At 43.6% G+C, this 24,145-nt stretch overlaps 1 protein-coding gene across 4 annotated transcripts; it reads right to left on the bottom strand.

Moving 5' to 3' along the window:
• Nucleotides 1-434: 434 nt before the first annotated feature.
• On the bottom strand, nucleotides 435-9,899 carry marchf7 (membrane-associated ring finger (C3HC4) 7). Of its 4 annotated transcripts, none has more exons than XM_046847234.1 (11): nucleotides 9,764-9,899; nucleotides 7,256-7,456; nucleotides 5,615-5,773; nucleotides 5,317-5,464; nucleotides 4,597-4,764; nucleotides 3,577-4,522; nucleotides 3,314-3,483; nucleotides 2,992-3,095; nucleotides 2,804-2,905; nucleotides 2,610-2,658; nucleotides 435-1,217 (listed from the first exon to the last, which is right to left on the bottom strand). In XM_046847234.1, exons 2-11 carry the CDS (start codon nucleotides 7,442-7,444, stop codon nucleotides 1,117-1,119), a joined length of 2,136 nt encoding a protein of 711 aa, XP_046703190.1. In that variant the 5' UTR covers nucleotides 7,445-7,456; nucleotides 9,764-9,899; the 3' UTR covers nucleotides 435-1,116. The 4 variants fall into 4 exon arrangements, with proteins under 4 accessions (XP_046703190.1, XP_046703209.1, XP_046703200.1 ...); XM_046847253.1 differs by having other exon boundaries at nucleotides 9,751-9,887; XM_046847244.1 differs by lacking the exon at nucleotides 9,764-9,899 and adding an exon at nucleotides 9,600-9,744.
• Nucleotides 9,900-24,145: the final 14,246 nt, after the last annotated feature.

Here is a 24,145-nt window from a genome sequence, read left to right as displayed (position 1 = left end):
TCCAGAATGATTGTGAAGGCTCTGAAGACACGATGTGTTGAGCTTGGAGTGGGGGAACTCTGAGGAACCCGGAGCATCCTGCACAGAGCACTGAGCTCCAGACGCATCAAACTTTGGGAACTGGAGCTTCTTCACCTTCTAACTGATGTTTTGAAAAACCTGAGCTCTCATTATGAGAGAGTTGAGATGTTCAGCATGGACATATTTGTAGGTTTTGCACATGATTGGCTGTGTAGAGTTTATTTACAGTATCATTGAATATACACTTTATAATAAAATCAAGTTATACGTTTCAATCCTGTGGCTTCAAACCAAAAAAACTCTTCACCCATATATGGACTTCCTGGCAGAAATAAACAGATCATGTGATCAGTGGTGTATAGAAACGTTAAGGTCAGAGCAGGTTTGAGTGTTTATGAAAGAAGGCAGCGGAATGCGTGTGATGTACCTCCGTACATCCAAAACTTTTTATTGTAATAATCGAGAAAAATGTGTAAGCAGGACGAACGACCTTTTCCCCCCTCTCCCCATTTTCAAAAACAACGTTTAGACGGACAACGGAACAGCCGACCATGCGCTCGCACTCTCGCTTCGAACTCTTTAAAACGAATCCGTGTCATGAATAAACTAAACAAAAACAAACCAACAATAAAAACGAAGAAATGGGGATTAATTTTTTCCAACCATCTTTAATTATTAATTTCAAAATCTCATCACCTTAAACACCTACACTGGTTAACATTTGCCTCGCTAACGATCGCACGTAGCTGGCTCGATCCAAAGCCCCGCCCACAGCCCAACCCTTAGCCCCGCCCTCATCCCGTTCAGCGTGCATGCGAGTGCTCACAGCAAGCGACACGCCTCGAAGTCCTTCACGTCTCACTCTAATGTTTTGCAATGCGCTCGACATTTATTTAGATGCGAAACGAACGGAAAAATAAAAATTCTCAATCAAAAATCCTAAGGGAAGGTGACACACTGACACACACACACACACTCTGACACACACCCCTGAGACGGGTGTATCTGCATATTGTAAAGGCCCTCGTCCAGGGCTGTGGACAGTATTTTTACAGCCCCATTTGACAGGAAATAGAGCCGTTGTCATAGCAATGATTAAAACTCCTCCTCCTCCAACTCTTCATCCTCTAGGTCACCGAAATCGATGGACGGCCTGTTGTCCTGTGTATCGTCTTCGTCGGATTCGGTGTAAGAGTCTGAGTGAAGGCAAGACGGAACAAATGCAATCAAATTCGTATAATAAAATGCAAAATAATATAAATTGCATGCAGGAATGAAAAATCCCATTTTTAACGCGCGAGTTATACCACTGCATCTTCTCAGAATCGAATTTACAGGGTGGAGCGGGAAAATGAAAATTTTGGAACTAGGAGTCCAGTTGCCATTCCCTGGAAATTGGTTTTGTGGAAACCAGTGCAAACTTGATATAATGAAACAGTAAAAAGTAGTAGAATTAATGGGTTCGTAAGCCCAAACATCCCGGGGTCTCAACTCCTAGTCCCGAAATTTCCTGCACCACCTTGAACTATAAATTCGAGGTCGACAGATTTGTTGGTTTTGCCAATTGGTCGCCATCGATAGTTGATCGCTGGAACCATGTGCAAAAATCCATTGAGGTTTGCAGTCATGACAGCACAAGAGCGGCCTCTAGAGGCGAATCATTGAAATCACATGCTATTTGTTCATACAATACTGCGTGCTGTACCTCACATGTTCACAGTGCGCAAAAGTAAAATTGACTCAACAAAAACAATTCTTTTTATCCATATTATAGTAAATTATATCAAAACCCATGCTTCTGAAGAACGTATTAATGTCAGGTAACGTTACAAATGGAATCTGACTAAAGCTTTACCCTCTCACACATTCAAACAGACGTGCTGAAAATGACCAATCGTTAAATATCTACACAAAAGTTCAGAGCGTTGAAATTACATTTATTTTTTTAATGTGACTAAACAGTACTATTTTACATGAAGGGTTTGGTTTTTCAGCAAAATCCATCTTTCAACCTTTAATTATAATGCTCTTGCGCTAATAAGTCATGGTTTCTATAGTAACAGCTCAGTCATTGGCACTTGTACTAAACCATGAAAATGTGCTAAATGAAATAAATATATTAATAAATACAATATAACATAGCGCTCTCCGTGCAGCGTGCAGTCTCGCATGTAAAAGCAAACAGCATGTGGTGTAAGTGATCCACCTCTAGAGGTCACTCTCGTAATGACAGCGGACTGGAAGCCAGGAAAAACTATCGGAATGGATTTTTGCAGATGGCTAATAGTTCCAGAGATCATATAATCGGTGAAAAACAATCTGCAAAACCAATGAATCGATTGATCTTTATTATTACGTCTATAACGCAACAGTGCAACCGTAAATGGATAAAAATTACAGGTCTTTTTAAATAAATCAAATCGCTGCCTAACCACTGTGGCATAAGAGGAATAAAACATGCTATCGCCTCCTATTGCTGATTATTTTCCATTGCAAGTGTTTGATGTTGAAATGGTACTTACCCCCAAATCTAATAAGGATTATTTATTAATTTCAGAAAATGTACCCAATCAAAATAAAAAACGTACTTTCAAGATTGTCCATGTGTTCGTGAAGAGTTCTCGCCAAGTTGAAAAACTGAGCGAGAGAGGAGGAAAACATGACTCTGATTTGGTAAAATACAAACATTCATATTTTATATAAAACAAAATAAAACAAAAAAATAAATAAAATAAACAAACAAACACGTGTTAAATGTGGAGGAACGAGAGAAGGTGCTCACCCCGGCTTCATTGACCGCACCAAGAACATCGGAGAACCTCTGCTCACACAGATGCAGCAGCACCACCAGGTAAAGGCCACAGCTGATGAACTCGTACTCCGACTAACACACACACACAGTTCAGTTCATCTTAGCGTTTAGAGATGTGAAGAGCAGAAGCTTCACTGCAGTCCTGTGCTTCCTCTTACCCGCTCGTGAGACCTGTAAAGCTCGTTAATGTCGAAGTTCTCAATGTTTAGGTGGAGCTTCTCCTTGCACAGCTCACATGTAGTGATGGCCTCCAGGGTTGAGCCTGCAGAACCAACAAGTCACACACAAAACCATGATCACAGAAGCACATAAATCTCTGCTCTCACCTTGATAACTCAGGACACATTTGGGAGCAGTTACAGCATGAGACGTGACTATTATACGGGTGAGGGTTTTCAGGACCGGGATTTAAATCCCCGAAAAATAAATAAAGACCGAGTCAGAATGAAAAATTGATGTCTAGACATCAGGAGAACTGACCGGAGCTGATCTTGGAACGGAGCCACTTCTTGATGCAGTCCTGGTGAACGTACTGCAGGCTGCCTGTGCACCTGCATGGTTCTATGAGAGGGTTTGAGCTTGAAGTCTCTCCCATCTGACAGATCCTGCAAAGATCCCCTTCGTCTTCGTCCGAGTCCTCCAGCAGCAGGCTACCGACCGAAACGGAGAACGCGGTTAATGAGTCAGACAAAATCGGTGAGCTCTTTAAAAAGAATATACGCTACAAGTTAAGACATTCTGACCTCTCCTGAATCTTCCGGAGCTTCTCTGGATCTCTAGAAGGAGCAGGCTTCTCTTTCCCTTGGGCCTCGGCCTGATTCTGTCCATCCACCGCCGCATCCAATCCTATAATCACGTTCTGCGGCATCCGGAACAGGGGGCTGGTCATGACCCGGGTGATCCCAGGGTTCCGAGCAGGGATACGTGCAGCATCCTGCAGGAGGGAGGAGAGTCCAGAAGTTCTGTTTTGAGGAGCGGCCGTGGCTCCCTCAGACACGTCGTCTTCTTCGTCCTCTTCGTCTTCGTCCGCTTTTTCTTCCTGACTGGAATTTTGCTGTCCACCTTCAGGACTGCCGAGAGGGATGTGCGCGGACGAGTGGGCGTCCATGCGAGCGCTCTCGTCTCGTCCCTCTCTCCTGCGGCGCGAGAACAGAGGGTTGCAGCGGTTCCAGCTCAGCCAGGAGCTTCTCAGCTCCGTCTCGGCGGTCTCCCGCTCTCTGGGCGGAACCTGGGGTTCGCACGGAGGAACCTCCTCAGGCCCAGAGTCGAAGGACCTTGAGGCTGAACCTGATCCGGAGGCAGAGCTCGACTCCTGGCTGGAGCGCCTAGAAAACAGACGAGACAACAGACGTCTGGTTGTACTTCTGCCGTCCGAGTCGCCGCTCTCGGAGGAGGGGTTTGGCACAGGAGCATGGCTAGACGGAGGAGGGCTAGAGCTCCGTGCTGATAGAGGTGTGTAAGGGGATAAGCTCCAGGAGGACAAGGAGAACGGGTCAGATTGGGGGGTGGAGAATCGCGACGAGTCCCGGGAGAGACGGGGACTGGGTTGGTAGTCAGAGACCAGCCTTTGTGAAGACGGGACAAAACGACGGCTTGAGGAGGTGCTGCTCTCCCTGCGGGATGAGGAGTACAGACTCTCTTTGGGTCGGGCTCCCTGGGCGTACGTGGAGGTCACGCGCTCTGGGCGATCTGAAACACAAGACAGTAAATATTACACGTAGCTCGGGAGATGCTCCGAATCGAATATATACAGCTATACGCACACAGTGAGGAGGTCAGCGGCGTGGACCAGCAGCTGCTCTCTCCCAGACCAGACAGACCCGGCTCGGTCCTCTTCTCCACATCCCGGCGAGCCCACAGATCGTCTGATGAAGACGAGGAAGATGAAGAGGACCGGGACAGAGGGCTAAGGCTGGACTTCCACAAAGAATCTAAAAGAGTTTTATGAAAACTTGATTTTAGAATACCGTCATTTCCCCTGATGACATCGCACTGATGAATATTTAAATCTGATTGGCCAGATTGGAAGGAGTCTCCAGTTTTAGAGATTTCTAACAGAACATTTGGACCACAAATTAGGAGGCATACAATTGTATAGGTCATCTTAAGATTTTGTAGGATTTTCACATTTTCACATGAACTAGGAGACCAAAACCTGTTCCAGCCATGAAGATCTGCTTTACATGGGTTGGATTTAATGGAAGATCTCCTGCTATAGATGCTAACTGGACATGAATGAATGCGAGTGCTGACCCCAGGCCTCTTCACCTCGCCTTCATCAGTACCTGACTTTACTACCACCCGTATGGCTGAGCAGATCTCTACAAAATCTCCAGGAACATCTTCCCAGAAGAGTGGAGGTTAATAGAACAGTAAATGGAGATGAAATGTGGAATGAAATGTTCAAAATTTCATGCTCGGGTGTGAATAGTGTACATTAGTTACATGTATTATAAATAAAAGTGTTCGGTTGCCAGACGTGCCTCCTGTGTAGGTGCTGCTGGCTGTAGATGTTGAGGTTCTGCTGTAGGCTGATCTGTTCGTGTACGAAAGCTTGGCTCGTTTCGACTCGTCGTCTTGAGCTGAACCGAGGAAACTGGAGTACGAACCTGATCCTCTCTCCGACTCCACCTGAGCACACGTGAAAAAACAAGGGAGAGAAAGAAAGAAAGACAGAAGGAATTAAGGCGTGACCCGGATTTGCATTCAATGCAGTAAAATAACTCTGAGCAGCCAGTGAACGAATCCTCCAAGAACAAACAAACGAGGTTGTGTATTTACAGGTTTGCTTCTTCCTCCGTAAGCGGACCCCACCCACGGGCGGTCACACAGCGAAGACGACGCAGAGGATGAGGAGAGAGGCATGGACATCTTCCATCTGGAGTGGCAGCTCTCAGATGAGCCGTAATCCCTGCTGGAACCCGGAATACGGGAATGGCTCTGAGAAGTAACAAAAAACAAAAATCAACAATAAGGTTGCCAGATAAACCCCCCTTATAAAAACCCCTCCAAATGTTTTATTCCTCACATATCACAGCGGCTTTTGCAACAACATTCTGTAGTTTTTATCCGTTTAATGCTGCAAAATGTTGTTCTGCTCTCATTTGCATGATAACCGCAGGTGTTTCCTTAACCAGTCTCTCTGATGCACAAAACCAGCTCCATAAACATCTGCTTTCCATGGGTCGGATTTTGGTCTCCTGCTATAAAACCTACTGAACATGTTTCTGAAGATTTTTTTTTTTCCACACCTGACTGCTCTGTGGCACTTGTGGATTTCACAAATCTCCACAAAATCTAGTGGAACATCTTCCCAGAAGAGTGGAGCTTCTTATAAAACAGCAGATGTGGAACGAGATGCTCAAAAAAAAAAAAAAAAAAGCGCATACCAAACTTGCGCGCCACAAACTACTGATTTGATTATTTTGTGCGTTACACATGTTCGCTCTCGACTCCCGGCGGCTCGATTAGCTTCGGCTCTCGTGTGCTTCTTAGAAGCAGCAGAATAGCAGGCTATTTTAAAATAGTGGGAAACGAGTCTAAAAATAGAACTAAAAACAAGTCGTGATGGCGCTCTGCCGGCATAAAAATAAATAAATAAAATGTAAAAAATAAATCCCTGTGCCCCCGTGACGAACACTGTTAACGCTGTGCTGCCGTGGGAACACGTGACTTGCACGCAAAAAAGGACACAGAGTTCAAAGGAGGTTCATGCAAATGACAAAAATAGCTGACAGGTGTTCAGTAGGACTCAAAACCGAGCAGAGAAATGAACTCGCACACCCTGAACTTTCACAACACGCTCCGATGACAGTCCTGCCTCGATCCTTATAATTATCCCTGCTCGCGGCAGTACGCCGACGACACGCTCCCCATCTTCGTCGATCTGAAGTCCAAGCAAACAAAGGCGCCGTGTTCACAGGCTAGACGTCAGACGCTTTAAAAGCCATTCCTGCATGTAGACGCACGGTGCGGCCAAAAGTATCGGGACACCCGAATTTCAACATGTGGTTCTTCTCATGATTGTACAGGACACCTTTGAAGTTTTGCCTTCAATTGAACTCAGGGATCTGAACCCGGCTCAGCGATGCTCCGTGAAGATATGCTTATATACATGGGCTGGATTTGGTGGAAGATCTACATCTCCATAGAGGAGGGAGGGTATTGTCAAAACGCCAACATTTAATCAGTGAATTAGAGGAAATCGTGGCTGCTACCAAGCAAATAAATTTTTTATTATAATTGAAAGGTCATAAATATGATAAATTGTTTACCATAATATATTTTAATAGCTGAATTATGGAGAAAGAAAGAAAGAAAGAAAAACAGCACTTTTCGTGTGATACCCATAAGAAATGATCTAAATGTACACTAGCCTAACCTACTAGACGTTCCCTACCTGCACCTGGATTCAGTCCCTACCTGGCAGTCCGAGTCCAGCTTTCCCACGGCGCCCCGGCCGAAGCGCTCGCTCCCCAGCACAGTCCCTCTGCCGTAGAGCCGGCCGGCACTCAGAGCCGAGGAAGAGGAGGAGAAGGACGTGGGGGAGGACAGAGATGAAGAGCTGGAGACTGTGAATGGCAGCCGGCGAGGCTTGGAATTCGAATCCATCGTTGAAGAGCACTGAAAGAGGAGCGCAAATAAATAAATAAATAATTACAAAAATAATGCACATTTTTATTAAATAAAAAAAAATAAATAAATTTAAAAAAAAAAAAAAAAAAAAAAAAAAACAGCTCGGGAACAAAACTTCAACATGTCTTCAGCGTAGGGTTTCGTTATCACCCATAATGCCCTACTGTTCGTCTTCGCCTTTAGTAAAACCTCTACCTTTAAGTGCAGCGGCGCTTTAGTGCTCCTTGTCTGTACACAAATCAGCTTTCAAACCTTCACGTTCCATCGACACCAGCGCTCACGGCGTCTCATACATCCCTAACCGGCTCCAATCCTACAGCCGCATTCGGAGTCCAGTTGCGTTGGTTTTCTATTAATGTTGGAATATTTTTATTAATAACCGTAATAAAACAGTGTTTAAACCACCAGCAGCCTCAATACAAGATTTCAGTTTACAGCCATTCTGCACTGATGACTCAGTCAGTGAGACACAAACACCACACTGTCTTCGAGATCTCATCAACAACCTTCTGTGACGTTATGTTTTAAGCCGTATGAACAGAGGAACAGTGTTTTATTTAAATCAACATATGCTCATGACAACTTCACCTTTCCCTTCAATGCTAACCACCGGACCCACCATCAGCTGCTCTATAAATACCCACTACACTCTGGTATCAAAATAGCACCAGCTCCTGCAGGTTAAACTTCTTCTACCTACTTTACAAAACACAAACGCTGCTGACTTCAAGTTTAACCTCCGCACTGTAGGAAAGCAGAAACCTTTCTCTAATGACCATGCTGACGAGATGAAAAATCAGCTCTGAACCGCTTCCAGCACTCGGAGTTTGGCTCGGTCGCTTCCGGAACCTTCTTCAAGGCCATGTTTAGACCTCAAGAGTTTTTAAAACTGTCCTGCATTACAGCTACTGGACATTACTTACCCCAAACAACCAGCCACTGATCATCACCATTACCCCATAGGCAATCACTGACTACCATCATAACATAAACCAACCAATCACCTCCACCATTCTCCAACAATCATCAACCACCACTATACAGCCAATCACTGACCACCATTACTCCAACAGCCAATCACTGACCACCATTACTCCAACAGCCAATCACCTCCACCGTTTCCCCAACAATCACTGACCACCACTGATGCTCCCCAATCAATTCGTTTCTTCCCCAAGCTATAAAACACACTTTATTCGGCCGGATCGCCCCAAACAGGTCATCGTTTCTCTACCAAAAAAAATAAAAAATTACTACTATAAGCTGTAAACTAATAATATAATCCGATAGCTTCGAAATTTTTAGTAGACTAACAGACGTGAACGAAAGGAGTCTCCAGGATCGACGTGTTCAGTTCGAATGCAAACGATCGAAATCCAAACACATTCTAGCAAATCGCAACTTACACTCCTTTGATATACAAATTGTTTGGAATATTAATTAGTATGCAAATGAGACGAGTGACGTCATCGGGCACCGTTTACCGCTTGCTTCATTCGGTGCATTTTCCCCTGAAATTGCATCATAACACACACACACACACACACACACACACACACACACACACACACACACACACACACACACACACGGGTGTGGGATATTACAAAGCTTGATGTCAACACACACAAACACAAACACACTTCCGTGTAAAAAAAAAGTGTCACATCCTGTGCTAGTTGTGTTTAAACACCCCATGAAGAGCTGAAACCCGGAATCTAGTGTTTAAATCACCTCCTTTGTATTTATTTATATTATTTGTATTATTTAAAGTCAGCGTCCTTCACAAAATGTCCCTCACCCCGTCCAGGCCTGGTCTCGTCCACAAAATATAATCAGGGCCCGATTTCCAAACACGGAATGTCATCACTCAATCCCACTTCCGTCCTGATTTATTTATTAATCTACAGACAAACAAACATGATCTCAAATCATCCGATTATATTGTAATATCCCTTCTTTATTGTTCCCTGCATGAACTGAACCAGGGCCTGACATCAAGCAACACACCTCACAAGAGAATAAACACAATCATGTTCATGTTACAACAAATCAACAATATCTTCTACTGCACATCAACGACATCTTGCAATAAAACCCTAAAAAACACCGCGTGTATTTCTGTCTTTACCGAGCTAACAATCAGCAACTCTGCACCCCCCGTTCACTTCCTTTCCCCCCGCGACAAATATCAACCCCCCAGCGGGCTCTGGAGCTCTCAGACTTCTTCCTCCGTTACTCCGCGTCCGACTTTTCGTCTCCAAAAAAGCGATAAACCTCACATCAGAGTCTCACCTACGGATCTCCCGTCCGTCTGCTTTTAAGCCTTAATGGCGCTCCGTGTGTTGATATAGGCCAAGGTCACGTGACCCGCGCGGCTCTTCCTTTAGGAAACAAGAGCAGCGACGCCATCTTGTAACCGTTGATTGACGCGCGGTCCGGCCAATAGAAGAGCGCGGAATGGCACGCGGCCCGCCTATACGTCACTCCAGCGTCCAATCAGAATCGGCGAATTTTGAGCCTTTATGTTTTCAAGACGGAATAAAAAGTTTGTGTGAGGCAATAAAGGGAGCGGCAGGGTTAAGACAGTTTTAAATTTATATAAATGCGTATATATGGTAGGCTTGATGGTTATGGCATTGTAGTTTGGATCTGAAGATCATGATCTCAAATCACCAAGCTACCATTCCTGGGGCCCCTGAGCAAGGCCCTTAACCACTCTGCTGATCAGTTGTATGAATTAGAGCAGCTGCCAAATGGCATATAACATTTTTATTTGATATATCTTAAAAAAATAAGAGGGTAAGTGCCACTGGGCTACTAATCAGCATATTGTGGGTTCAAGCCCCACTCTTGGGTACTAGAGCAAGGCCCCCCAGGAGCACTGTATCATGGTTGACCCTGTGCTCTGTGCTTCCTAACATTGCTGGGGTTTGCGACCAAAACATTTCTGTGCATGTGACGAGAAAATAAAGCACCTCCTGATATACGCTGATCAGCCAGAACATTATGAATAATATTGTGTTTTTCCACCTTTTGCTGATAAAACAGTCCTAATCTGTCGAGGATCAACATCTTCTTCAGCAGTTTCAGCTACAGGAGCTCGTCTGTTGGATCGGACCACACGGACCAGCCATCGCTCCCCACGACCATGTCTCTGTTTCACCACTGTTCCTTCCTTTCCATGCTTCCCAGTGAGAACCACATATTTAGGAACCGTCCATTCACACGGCAGTTAGAACCAAAAATTTCCAATTTGATCTAATGTCCATTCCTTGTATTTCTTGCCCCAAGTTAGTCTCTTCTGCTTGTTGTTGTTCTGAAGTAATGGTTCCTATCCCGTAATTCGGCCGTGAAGGTCTGACTCACGCAGTTTCCTCTGAAGAGTAGATGTTGAAATATGTCTGCCACTTAAACTCCGAAAAGCATTTATGTAAATCGGTGGTTTCTAAAGCTGGTCATTCCAATAAACATATCTTATGCAGCAGAGGTAGCTCTTGGTCTTGCTTTCCAGGGACGGTCTTCATGAAAGCCTGTTTCTTCATAGCATTGGATCGTTTCGGAGACTGCACTTGGGGATACATTTAATTTACTGACCTTCATGTCTTAAAGAATTGATGGATTTTTTTCTCTTTTTCTTAACTGAGTGTTTCTTGCCATAATATGGATTTGTACAGTAGGTCCAGTAGCACTAATAGCGCTATTGACTCTGTACTCACTTTTTCCTCTGTGCAAGACAACTGATAAGCTAAAGTGCATTAAGATGCTCAAATGAACACGTGACAAAGCACACCTGTGAACTGAAAACCATTCCAGATGCCTACTACATAGTTCCACATGTGTTCTTTCATAGTTTGAGTGTCTTCAGTATCAATGTACAATGTTGAAAATATAAAAAATAAAGAAAAAACAATAAAGGAGAAGGTGTGTCTGCCACTTGAACTCTGAGAAGCATTTATGTGATCAGTGTTTTTTGACACTGGTAATTCTTATCTTCTGCAGCAGAGGTAGCTCTAGGTCATTCTTTCCTGGGACAGGCTTTATGAGAGCCTGTTTGTTGAAAATGTATTTATTCCATACAAAACATTATGTGCATTTTTTATCAGTGTGTGAAAAACAATTCACACACTGATAAAAAAGGCAGGTGACCAAAAGACGTCTTAGACTACAAACCAACCAAAATATATAATAAAAATATAATATTATATCAGCAGTTTGAAATGATTACAGCTGTAAAATCCATTATGCCTTTTAGAAGTTGTGCGATTAGATAATATAAATATAAAACCGCACTATAAATCATTACAATATTATTTTAGCTTTTCTGATATATATTTGTGTGTATTGTGAGTATTGTGGGAAGGGGTAGCTTAGTGGGTAAGATGTTGGACTTCTGATCAGTAGGTCATGGATTCAAGTCCCAGGACCACCAGGTTTGGGCCTTTAAGCAAAGCCACTAACTTGTTGGTTTGAATAAAAGTTCCTGCCAAATGCCATTAATGTAAATATATTGTGAGTGTTGTGGGCTGGGTATCTCAGTGGATAAGATACTGGACTTCTGATTGGGTTAAAATCCCAGTACCACAAATCCAGGGCCCTTGAGCAAGGCCCTTAACCTTTAATTACAAACCCCGATTCGATGTTAAACATGCTGTAAAACTTTTAATTTGTTACTCTGGATAATAATTTAAGGAGTAATGGGGGGCAAACATTTTCGCACAGCCACAGTGAGTTCGATTAGTTTTTTTTTGCCACCAGAGGGCGCTGTGGGTCGCGCTGCTTCCTCCAGACATATACACACGCACACACATATATATATATAGTATATATATATATATATATATATATATATATATATATATATATATATATATATATATATATATATATATATATATAGACACACACACACACACACTGCTGCTCTTTGGCTTTGTGCTCGCATGGAGCCACATGGTATTTACCCCATCACTGAGTTAATTAGAAATGCTGCAGATGTGATAATGAGACATTCATTAGAATAATAAACATCAGCGCTATTGTATTCGAATCCTAATGCAATAACCTACACCGAGACGCATACAAGCCCAGATCACCGTCACCACGCTAATGATGTGCACGCCGAGTGTGTGTGTGTGTGTGTGTGGGGAGTCCACATGTTAGGGCTGGGGTCACAACCCGTTTCAGGGTTCAGGGTTTTCACTGCAGCAGAAACGCTTTAACCCACAAAGCCGTCCTGCACTCTGATCTGTCCATCTCTCTGCTCCTCAGCTCCTCTAAAGCTCTGCAGCAGTGACCTCAAAGCTGCTGAGATGTCCTCAAAGTTAGTCTGATCACCTTTTTCTCCTTTCCGGGCAATTTTTTTTGGATTGTTAAGTTTCTATCTTTTTTTTTTTTTTTCTTTCATTTCTGCTTCCATCTATTCTATTTTTAATTTCTTTCTTTCTTTCTTTCTTTCTTTCTTTCTTTCTTTCTTTCTTTCTTTCTTTCTTTCTTTCTTTCTTTCTAGCTGCTTTGTTCCTTGCCAGTTTTTTCTTTCTTTGCTTTTAATTAATTATTTCTTTCCTCTTTCTTTCTTTCTTCTTTCTTTCTTTCTTTCTTTCTTTCTTTCTTTCTTTCTTTCTTTCTTTCTTTCTTATTTGTTACATTGTTAATGATCAATTTTGCTTTAATTTCTGCACTGTTATTTCACTCTTTCTTTCTTTCTTCTTTCTTTCTTTCTTTCTTTCTTTCTTTCTTTCTTTCTTCTTTCTTTCTTTCTTATTTTTCCTTCCTTGACATACTTACAGAAACATGAGTGCTAATCTGCACAGTTTTGCGTCACATGGTTTTCAGAGTGATTGGGGAATGTGTTGGGCTCCTGGTCATGGATTATCAGGGCTGTGTGTGTGTGTGTGTGTGTGTGTGTGTGTGTGTGTGTGTGTGTGTGAAACAGACATTTAGCAGTGTTTTGTTTAATGTTGTTTGTATTCTCTCTCTCTCTCTCTCTCTCTCTCTCTCTCTCTCTCTCTCTCTCTCTCTGAGCTTGTAGGTGTGTGGTGTGAAAGCGAGAGTGCGCTCCTCTGCAGGAACACATGCTTTGAAGAAAACACAACAGCCTACACAATGTTCACAGAGAGGGAACAAATAAAACCCTGATGTTTTTTTTAATGAAGAAGGGAAGAAGAAGGGATCAGGGCCAGAAGTCAGCGAGCTTCAGATACAGCAGAAGGAATGTCTGGCCTCCTTTTTTCCACACATGTGGTAATCACACAGGAATGCCTGGAGCCCACTTTGCTTTTTCCTTCTCTTTTCTTTTTTTCTGCTGCCACACTCGCTCACTGAAGCTTTCCCACGCCAACCCCACCGAGTCTCCACATTCTCCAGTTCTTCCACTCTGGACTGGTGCTTTTACAGCAAGCGATAAGCACAAGGTCACATGTTCACTGCCAAACACACATAAACACACAAACACCAACACACCACACTTACATGTTCACTCCCAGTGTTCATCACACTCATCACACTCATCACACTAATTACATTCATCACACTCATCACATTCATTACACTCATCACACTAATTACATTCATCACACCAATCACATTAATTACAATCATCACACTCATCACACTAATTACACTCATCACACTGATTACACTTAGCACATTCATCACACTCATCACATTCATCACACTAATTACACTCATCACATTCATCACACTAATTACATTCATCACACTCATCACATTCATTACACTCATCACACTAATTACATTCATCACACCAATCACATTAATCACATTAATTACACTCATCACACTAATTACATTCATCACACCAATCACATTAATTACAATCATCACACTCATCACATTTATTACACTCATTACACTTGTCACATTCATCACACTAATTACATTCATCACACTCATCACACTAATTACATTCATCACACCAATCACATTAATTACAATCATCACACTCATCACACTTATCACACTCATCACACTATTTACACACATCACACTCATCACATTTATCACACGAATTACACTTATCACACTCATCACATTTATCACACTTATTACACTAATTACACTCATCACACTCATCACACTGATTACACTCATCACACTGATTACACTCAGCACATTCATCACACTCATCACACTAATTACACTCATCACACTTATTACACTCATCACATTTATCACACTTATTACACTAATTACACTCATCACACTCATCACACTCATCACACTTATCACACTCATCACACTATTTACACACATCACACTCATCACATTTATCACACGAATTACACTTATCACACTCATCACACTCATCACTAATTACACTCATCACATTCATTACACTCATCACACTCATCACACTGATTACACTCATCACACTAATTACACTCTTCACACTAATCACACTCATCACACTAATTACACTCATCACACTCATCACACTCAGCACATTCATCACACTCATCACACTAATTACACTCTTCACACTAATCACACTCATCACACTAATTACACTCTTCACACTAATCACACTCATCACACTAATTACACTCTTCACACTAATCACACTCATCACACTAATTACACTCATCACACTCATCACACTCAGCACATTCATCACACTCATCACACTAATTACACTCTTCACACTAATCACACTCATCACACTAATTACACTCTTCACACTAATCACACTCATCACACTAATTACACTCATCACACTCAGCACATTCATCACACTCATCACACTAATTACACTCTTCACACTCATCACACTCATCACACTCATTACACTCATCACACTAATTACACTCTTCACACTAATCACACTCATCACACTAATTACACTCTTCACACTAATCACACTCATCACACTAATTACACTCTTCACACTAATCACACTCATCACACTCATTACACTCATCACACTAATTACACTCTTCACACTAATCACACTCATCACACTAATTACACTCTTCACACTAATCACACTCATCACACTAATCACACTCATCACACTAATTACACTCTTCACACTAATCACACTCATCACACTAATTACACTCTTCACACTAATCACACTCATTACACTCATCACATTTTCAAAAACTTAAACTGTGTCTCTCTATCTCTTTGACACACACACACACACATACACACACACACACACACACACACACACACACACACACACACACACACACACAGGTAAATAGGCCACTACTTAAACACTGTTTAGTATTTGCCAGACCTCCTGGTGCACACAGGGACTGCTGTGATTATGTGTGCGCTCCACCCAAAACCACCCTGCTGTGTGGAGATGGATGGCTCATGTGGGATAAACACACACATACACACACACACACACACACACACACACACACACACACACACACACACACATATCTGTCTTACTATTCTTGGATTTCCTTCTATTAAAATAATTATTAAAGCAGCTAATTGGTGCGATGCCAAATATGCGCATAATGTTCAAACTGTTCGATATTTCTACCATTTAATCTCTATAAAGATCGAAACACACACACACACACACACACACACACACACACAAACACACACATACACTCACATACACACACACACACACACACACACACACACATACACACACACACACACACACACACACACACACACACACACACACACACACACACACACACACACATACACTCACATACACACACACACACACACACACACACACACACACACACACACACACACACACACACACATACTTCAAACTTCTAATCACAGCAGACTGAGAGCACCACAAATACCACCCTGATGTAGCTGACCATTACAACCACAGAGAAAGGGGAGACAAAACAAGAGAGAGACAGAGAGATAGAAAGAAAGAGACAGACAAAAGAGAGACATGGAGTAAGAGAGGAGCAGAGAGGGACACAGGTGAGAGAGAGAGAGAGAGAGAGAGAGAGAGAGAGAGAGAGAGAGAGAGAGAGACAGAGAGAGAGAGAGAGAGAGAGAGAAGGATGAAAAGACAGAGAGAGGCACAGTTAAGAGAGAGAGAGAGAGAGAGAGAGAGAGAGAGAGAGAGAGAGAGAGAGAGAGAGAGAGAGGCAGAGATATAGATAAGGACAGAGAAGGACAGAGACACATAGCAAGAGGGACACAGAGAGAGAGAGACAGTAACACATCGCAAAAAGAGACAGAGAGAAACTCCTAGAAAGAGAGAGCCAGAGAGGATAGATAGAGAAAAGAAACAGACAAAGTCAGAGAGGGACACATAGCAAGATAGAGACAGAGAGAAAAAGGGACAGAGAGAGACAGAGAGATATAGCAAGAGAGGGACAGAAAGAGACAAGGACACATAGCAAGAGAGACAGAGAGAAACAGAGAGGAACAAAGAGAGACTTATAGCTAAAGAGAGACACAGAGTAACAGAGAGGATCAAAGAGAAACAGAGAGAGACAGAAAGGGACCCATAGCAAGAAAGATGCAGAGATGGACACAGTTGAGAGAGAGAGACACACACACAAAAATAAAGAGACACAGTGAGAGAGGAAGAGAGACAGTCATCCTGCAATCTTCTATGATGTAAGCTTTTATTAATGTACAGTATCTCCTTCTTTTCTGTTTGATCTATCTTTCTTTCTTTCTTTCTTTCTTTCTTTCTTTCTTTCTTTCTTTCTTTCTTTCTTTCTTTTTTCTCTCGAGTCATTTCAATCCTCTTGGTTTATCTCCTCTCATTGCACATTATCTTATTTCTATACCTGCTGATTCTCCTCAACTACTTTTACTTCCTCTTTCCTTTTTCTCTCTATCTCTCTCTCTTTCTATCTCTCTATCTTTCTACCAATTAACGCCAAACCACCAGTTGGCATTAGACGTGTTTTTATTCCCTGAATTGTTTGTGACTGTAACAGAGGTGATCCATCTGCCTTTATGTTTTTGCTTCAGCTGGGGAATTGGAATGAAGCACCACCAAACCTTCTCCTCCTCCTCCTCCTCCTGCTCCTCCTCCTGCTCCGCGGCAGGTCGTTCTCAGGTTACTCTTTCTTCTGTGTGGCTGTGGGACTCCTTGAGAAGCGAAAGAGCCCAAAGCCAGGGCTGATACACAAGCCGGGGCATCCTGGGGCAGGTGGAGAGGAAGTGGGCCGTTTCACACAGGTCTAATAATAAGGGCGAAAGCATGTGTTTGAAATAAAAACCCGCTGTACAGCATGCCTTCAGACGCCCTGCACACTCGTCTTCTTCTCCTCCTTCTCCTTTCTCTGCTTTTTCTCTTTGGTCTGATGCATCGATAGATGAACGGATCGTTCTATTTAAAGCGAACGGTAAACAGGTGGGCAGCCCGCTGTTTCTTCCCCTCGACCGCTGCGACACGTCGAACCAGAAATGCAGAAATGTTGTTTTAATGCGTCGTTTCCGTTGGACAGCATCAGAGATTTCCTGGCGTTCACGCAGCCACCGCTGAAATAAATAGTCCTGCTTATTAAAATGAAAGCCGAGCGCTAATCTCCGAGCCGCCGTGTTTTTTTTCTCTCCGTCTTCGTCCCTCCTTTTCTTTTCTTAGGCCCGAAGCCGATCTGTTTGCGCGGCTGCTTGACAGATCTCATTTGCCCCGACGCATTCTGCGTTCCTGCGACGCTCCTGTCGCCTTCATTATTAATCCCGTTAATGTTTCTTTCTCTCGCTGCATCGATGCGTATTCTGATAAATCGCTGAAGGAGGCGAGGGGAGAGGAGGAAGAGGAGGAAGAGGAGGAGCAGGCTTTTATATCGTTTATGACTGTTCTACTTTGGCAGGCGAGGAAACTGATTGTTGGTCGTAGGCAGGAAAGTGGCGAAGGTTCGTTCTTGGGATCACCTGAACTCCCAGTCTTCTGCGTAAACAATCATCCAGTCGTGTAGCAGAAGCTTAACGAGGAACGGAAGATCTTGATCACTTGTAGTCCTCGGATTCGTGGTGATTTCAGAAACATACGACGAAACATATGACCGCAGGTGGAAATCTCCAGAGTTTATAGCGAGTGTCCCGAAAAACAGAAAACATCCAGTTCTGAGTGCAACCAGTCTGTCTGTCTGTCTGTCTGTCTGTCTGTCTGTCAGTCTGTCTGTCTGTCTGTCTGTCAGTCTGTCTGTCTGTCTGTCTGTCTGTTGATCTATCTAGCTATCCATTTTTTGCTCCTCCCCTGTTTTATTTGATTGTTTCCTCCTACCATTAACAAGCATAAAACCATCACAGAACATTTGATCTCCTCGTGCTGATGTCTGATGGGAAAGTTGACTCTGGACTTCATCGTGCCGCTGATGTCACGTGATCAGATAAACGAGTGGGTGATTATTAAGATAAGAGAGACACATATAAACGTGTTCTCCGGAGCAAAAAATACAAATTAATAAAAATAAATAATAATAATAATAATAATAATAATAATAATAATAAAACTGCTGCTGCTGCTGATGATGATGAAGATGATGATGTTGATGAAGATCATGGAGATGCTTTTTTTTCTTTATGCATCGACTCATTGCTTTCTGGAAACATGTTTGATTTGTAGCCACGACAAGATTTTCTATTTTCCTGGCACTAATGACTCCTCGCCCCAAGAGAGCGCACACAAGTGTGTGTGTGTGTGTGTGTGTGTGTGTGTGTGTGAGTGTGTGTAAGTGTGTCGAAGAGAGACAGAGATAGAGAGAAAGAATGACTAAGGGCTGATGTCAGTGTTCTGTCACCCCCCACACTCACACACACACACACACACACACACACACACACACACACACACACACACACAGTGCCTCACGTGATTATCCCCCCGTGTGGTTCACTCTATGACTCTATCACTTCCTGACTGTTTACCTCATCCCCACCATTTTGATCAGAGCCCATTGTTCCCTGCACAGACAGCGTAATGGACGCCTCATACACACACACACACACACGCGCGCACGCGTGCGAGCGATCGCTAAAACTTTGCACTCGCTCTGGCTACCGTTTCTTCACGGATGCCAGCGAACGTCTCTGACCGAAAAGGTCAAAGGTCAGAGAAATCATCAACATTGCTGAACTCCCATGAGGCCTCGGGGATGTTAAAGCAACAGCTAGCATTTTCTGTGTGACTGCTTTTCTTTCTTTCCTTTCTTCTTTTCTTCCGTTCCTTTCTTCTTTTCTTTCTGTTCGTTCTTCTTCCTTCCACGTTTCTCTTTTTGTTACTTCCTGTACCTTTCTTTCCCTGCACTGAATTTTTTTATGATTTCCTTTTTCTATTTACATCTACATCGGCCCTGCTTTCTTTCTTTCTTTCTTTCTTTCTTTCTTTCTTTCTTTCTTTCTTTCTTTCTGTACCTATTACTCGTCATCCTTCGTTTTTTCCGCTTTTTTCTTCTTCCTGTTCATTCTTCGCCCTACATCTTCTTCGTCCCGTTCGTTCATTCTTCAGTTTTTTTGTTTTTCCTCTCATTTCTTATTTTTCGTCTTCTCATCTCATTTCAGCTCATGTTCCCCAATCAGTCGTTCTCTCCTGCTCCTCCTCACTATGATATATTAAGTATTTATAGCTGTATAAATTATGTAAACATTTAAAGGTCATCTCTTATTTATGGAGACAAATAGCGACGCTGACAGACGAGCAAACAGTGTGAATACTTAACGGAAAAGAGTCTGTTTAGGGCGTCAAGTACATCATCCAGCACCAGTGTAGGTACGGGTACGAGCACAAACACGGGTACGAGCACAAACACGGGTACGAAAACAGGCACGGGTACGAGCACAAACACAGGTACGAAAACAGGCACGGTTACGAGCACAAACACGGGTACGATCACAGGCACAGGTACTAACACAAGCACGGGTACGAACACAAACACGGGTACGAACACAGGCACGGGTACGAGCACAGGCACGGGTACGAACACAAGCACGGGTACGAACACAAACACGGTGCGAGCACAGGCACGGTGCGAGCACAGGCACGGGTACGAGCACAAGCACGGGTACGAACACAAGCACGGGTACGAACACAAGCACGGGTACGAGCACAAACACGGGTACGAACACAAGCACGGGTACGAACACAGGCACGGGTACGAACACAAGCACGGAACGAGCACAAACACGGGTACGAACACAAACACGGTGCGAGCACAAACACGGGTCGAACACAAACACGGTACGAGCACAAACACGGGTACGAACACAAACACGGGTACGAACACAGGCACGGGTACGAACACAGCACGGGTACGAGCACAAGCACGGGTACGAACACAGGCACGGGTACGAACACAGGCACGGGTACGAACACAAGCACGGGTACGAACACAAACACGGGTACGAGCACAAGCACGGGTACGAGCACAAGCACGGGTACGAACACAGGCACGGGTACGAACACAGGCACGGGTACGAACACAAACACGGGTACGATCACAGGCACAGGTACTAACACAAGCACGGGTACGAGCACAAACACGGGTACGAGCACAAGCACGGGTACGAACACAAGCACGGGTACGAACACAAACACGGGTACGAACACAAACACGGGTACGAACACAGGCACGGGTACGAACACAGGCACGGGTACGAACACAAGCACGGGTACGAGCACAAACACGGGTACGAAAACAGGCACGGGTACAAACACAAGCACGGGTACGAGCACAAACACGGGTACGAACACAAGCACGGGTACGAACACAGGCACGGGTACGAACACAGGCAGTGCGAACACAAGCGGGTACGAACACAAGCACGGGTACGAACACAAACACGGGTACGAGCACAAGCACGGGTACGAGCACAAGCACGGGTACGAACACAGGCACGGGTACGAACACAGGCACGGGTACGAACACAAGCACGGGAACGAGCACAAACACGGGTACGAGCACAAGCACGGGTACGAGCACAAGCACGGGTACGAACACAAGCACGGGTACGAACACAAACACGGGTACGAGCACAAACACGGGTACGAACACAAACACGGGTACGAACACAGGCACGGGTACGAACACAAACACGGGTACGAACACAGGCGAGGGGTACGAGCACAAGCACGGGTACGAACACAAGCACGGGTACGAACACAAACACGGGTACGAACACAAGCACGGGTACGAACACAGGCACGGGTACGAACACAAGCACGGGTATGGATATGAGTATTAGTGTGATTATGAGTATGAACAGATATAAAGGTATAGGAATGGGCACAAGTATGGGTACGAGTATTAGAAATAAGGATAAGAATCAGGATGAAGATAAGAAAGAAGATGAAGATGAGGATAAGAATGAAGGTGTGGATGAGGTTGAGGGTGAGGATGAGTATAAAGGTGAGGCTGAGGATAAGTATGAAGATGAGGGTGAGGATGAGGATTAGTATAGAGGTGAGAATGAGGATAAGAATGAAGATGAAGAAAAATATGAGGGTGAGTATGAGTATGAAGATGAAGATAAGGATAAAGATGATGATGAGCATAAGAATGAAGATGAGGGTGAGGATGAGTATAAAGGAGAGGATGAGGCTGAAGGTGAGGATGAGTATAAAGGTGAGGATGAAGATGAAGATAAGAATGAAGATGAAGATACGTATGAGGGTGAGGATGACTATGAGTATGAGGATGAAGATGAAGATAAGGATAAAGATGAAGATAAGTATGAGGGTGAGGATGACTATGAGGATGAAGATAAGGATGAAGATGAAGATAAGGATGAAGATGAAGATACATATGAGGGTAAAAATAACTATGAGTATGAGGATGAAGATGAAGATGAAGATAAGGATAAAGATGAAGATAAGTATGAGGGTGAGGATGAGGATGAGGATGAAGATGAAGATATGTATGACTATGAGTATGAAACACAAGTAGGAACACGAGTCTTAGCACAAGTCTGAGTATGAACACGAGCACAAGCACGAGCATGTGCACGTGCAGCATCTAAATAATTGTTTTGCATTCAGCCGAGGGTAGAACACACACACACACACACACACACACACACACACACACACACACACACACACTCCTATTTATCTGCTCTTAAACACAGATTAATAAGCTCGACCAATTGTCTCTTTTACAATTATTAACTCTCAGTCTAGTAATTTCACATCTGGCTAAAGGAAGACAAGCAGAATTCAATTACACTCCAAAAAAAGGAGAGAAAAAACGGCAGACAAAACCTCAGGCCAGCAATTTGTGTAAAGACACCCGTTTACATATTACAGGCAGAGAGAGAGAGATAGAGAGAGAGAGAGAGAGAGAGAGGGGGTATTTGTGTCATTTGAAATGAAGTGCCTCCTCTGGTGCTGGAAGGTTGGTGTTTTTTAATAGAATTGGGGACGTGGTAAACTAAGATGATTAAATTTTTGAATTCCCCACGTGCAGGGCAACAGAAAAGGAGAGAACAGTGGTAGAATGGCGGGGGGGCGGGGGGGGGGGGGTGTCCATGGTGGTGAGGGACGAGAGAAATCAATAAGTGTACGCTCGCAGCTCCGCCGCTTGATGGACACCTCTTCTCCTTTTTCGTCTCGCTAATAGAAAAATAATAATTAAATCCAAATGGCGGCGTTCATTTGTTTCGCCTCCGTCTCCAGGGAGCTCATCTTCACCCGCTTCCTATTTTTTCTGGGGTGGCTCATTATACTTTCTGATCAAGCTTGTTTTTTCTTAAAAAAAAAAGCCTTAAAGCCTTGCATATCCCCCACCAACACACACACACACACACACACACACACACACACACACACACACACACTCGTCCTCCTCCCCCATGGACTTGCATTGCTCTCATTGTACTCGCACTTATTATGTTACAAATGACCGAGGTACGGCTGACATTCGGGCTGCGTGTGGAGAGGCCCAGCCTCCGTTAATGACGCAGCTAGCCGTGATGAGAGCTTCACACACACACACACACACACACACACACACACACACACACACACACTAATGAGGAGCTAGCAACACAATTACAAATCTGTGTATCTCGCTCCTGAGTGGTGTGTATGCACACATTTGCAGGCGGGAGGATCAACAAGAGCATCTGTACCCCCCTCTCTCTCTTTCACACACACACACACACACACACACATGAAGAAAGCAATCTTATGCATATGGATCACATGCATTTAATTTTGCCCAGACGTGCGATCCTATATCATCTAGAGGTACATCATCTCCAGAGGTGTCTCATCTGGAGGGAAACATTTCCTCTTCTCTTCTCTTCTCTTCTCTTCTCTTCTCTTCTCTTCTCTTCTCTTCTCTTCTCTTCTCTTTTCAGAGTTTTCTCCCCACACAGATGTCCAGATGCTGCCGTTATTCAATGACTTGCACATGGTGAATGTATGAATCCTTTTTGCTCAGCTGTTCGGTTTGATATCGCAGGACAGAGTGTGATGCAAAAAAAGAGATGAGTGTGGGGTTTACTTGTTGATGTGATGTGAAGAGAAGAGAAGAGAAGAGAAGAGAAGAGAAGAGAAGAGAAGAGAAGAGAAGAGAAGAGAAGAGAAGAGAAGAGAAGAGAAAAGTGAAAACGAGGAGGCAAGACAAGCAGAGTCTAGATGAGACTGGATGAAATGTAACGCAGAGAATTAGCTGAAACGGAAAGAGACAAGATGAGAAGAGACAAGACAAAGAGAATCAAAACAAAATGAGTCAAGAAGAG

This window comes from Silurus meridionalis, chromosome 1 (genome assembly GCF_014805685.1).
Source record: "Silurus meridionalis isolate SWU-2019-XX chromosome 1, ASM1480568v1, whole genome shotgun sequence".
Classification (NCBI taxonomy): Eukaryota; Metazoa; Chordata; class Actinopteri; order Siluriformes; family Siluridae; genus Silurus; species Silurus meridionalis.
This window is presented reverse-complemented; position numbering and strand designations above follow the sequence as displayed.

Coding starts and splice junctions, on each gene's coding strand:
- marchf7 (XM_046847234.1), bottom strand. CDS start 7,444: ATGGATTCGAATTCCAAGCCTCGCCGGCTGCCATTCACAGTCTCCAGC. Junction 3,484..3,576: donor CTCCGGAAGATTCAGGAGAG/GTCAGAATGTCT, acceptor TTCGGTCGGTAG/CCTGCTGCTGGAGGACTCGG. Junction 2,659..2,803: donor GTGCGGTCAATGAAGCCGGG/GTGAGCACCTTC, acceptor TCTCTCGCTCAG/TTTTTCAACTTGGCGAGAAC.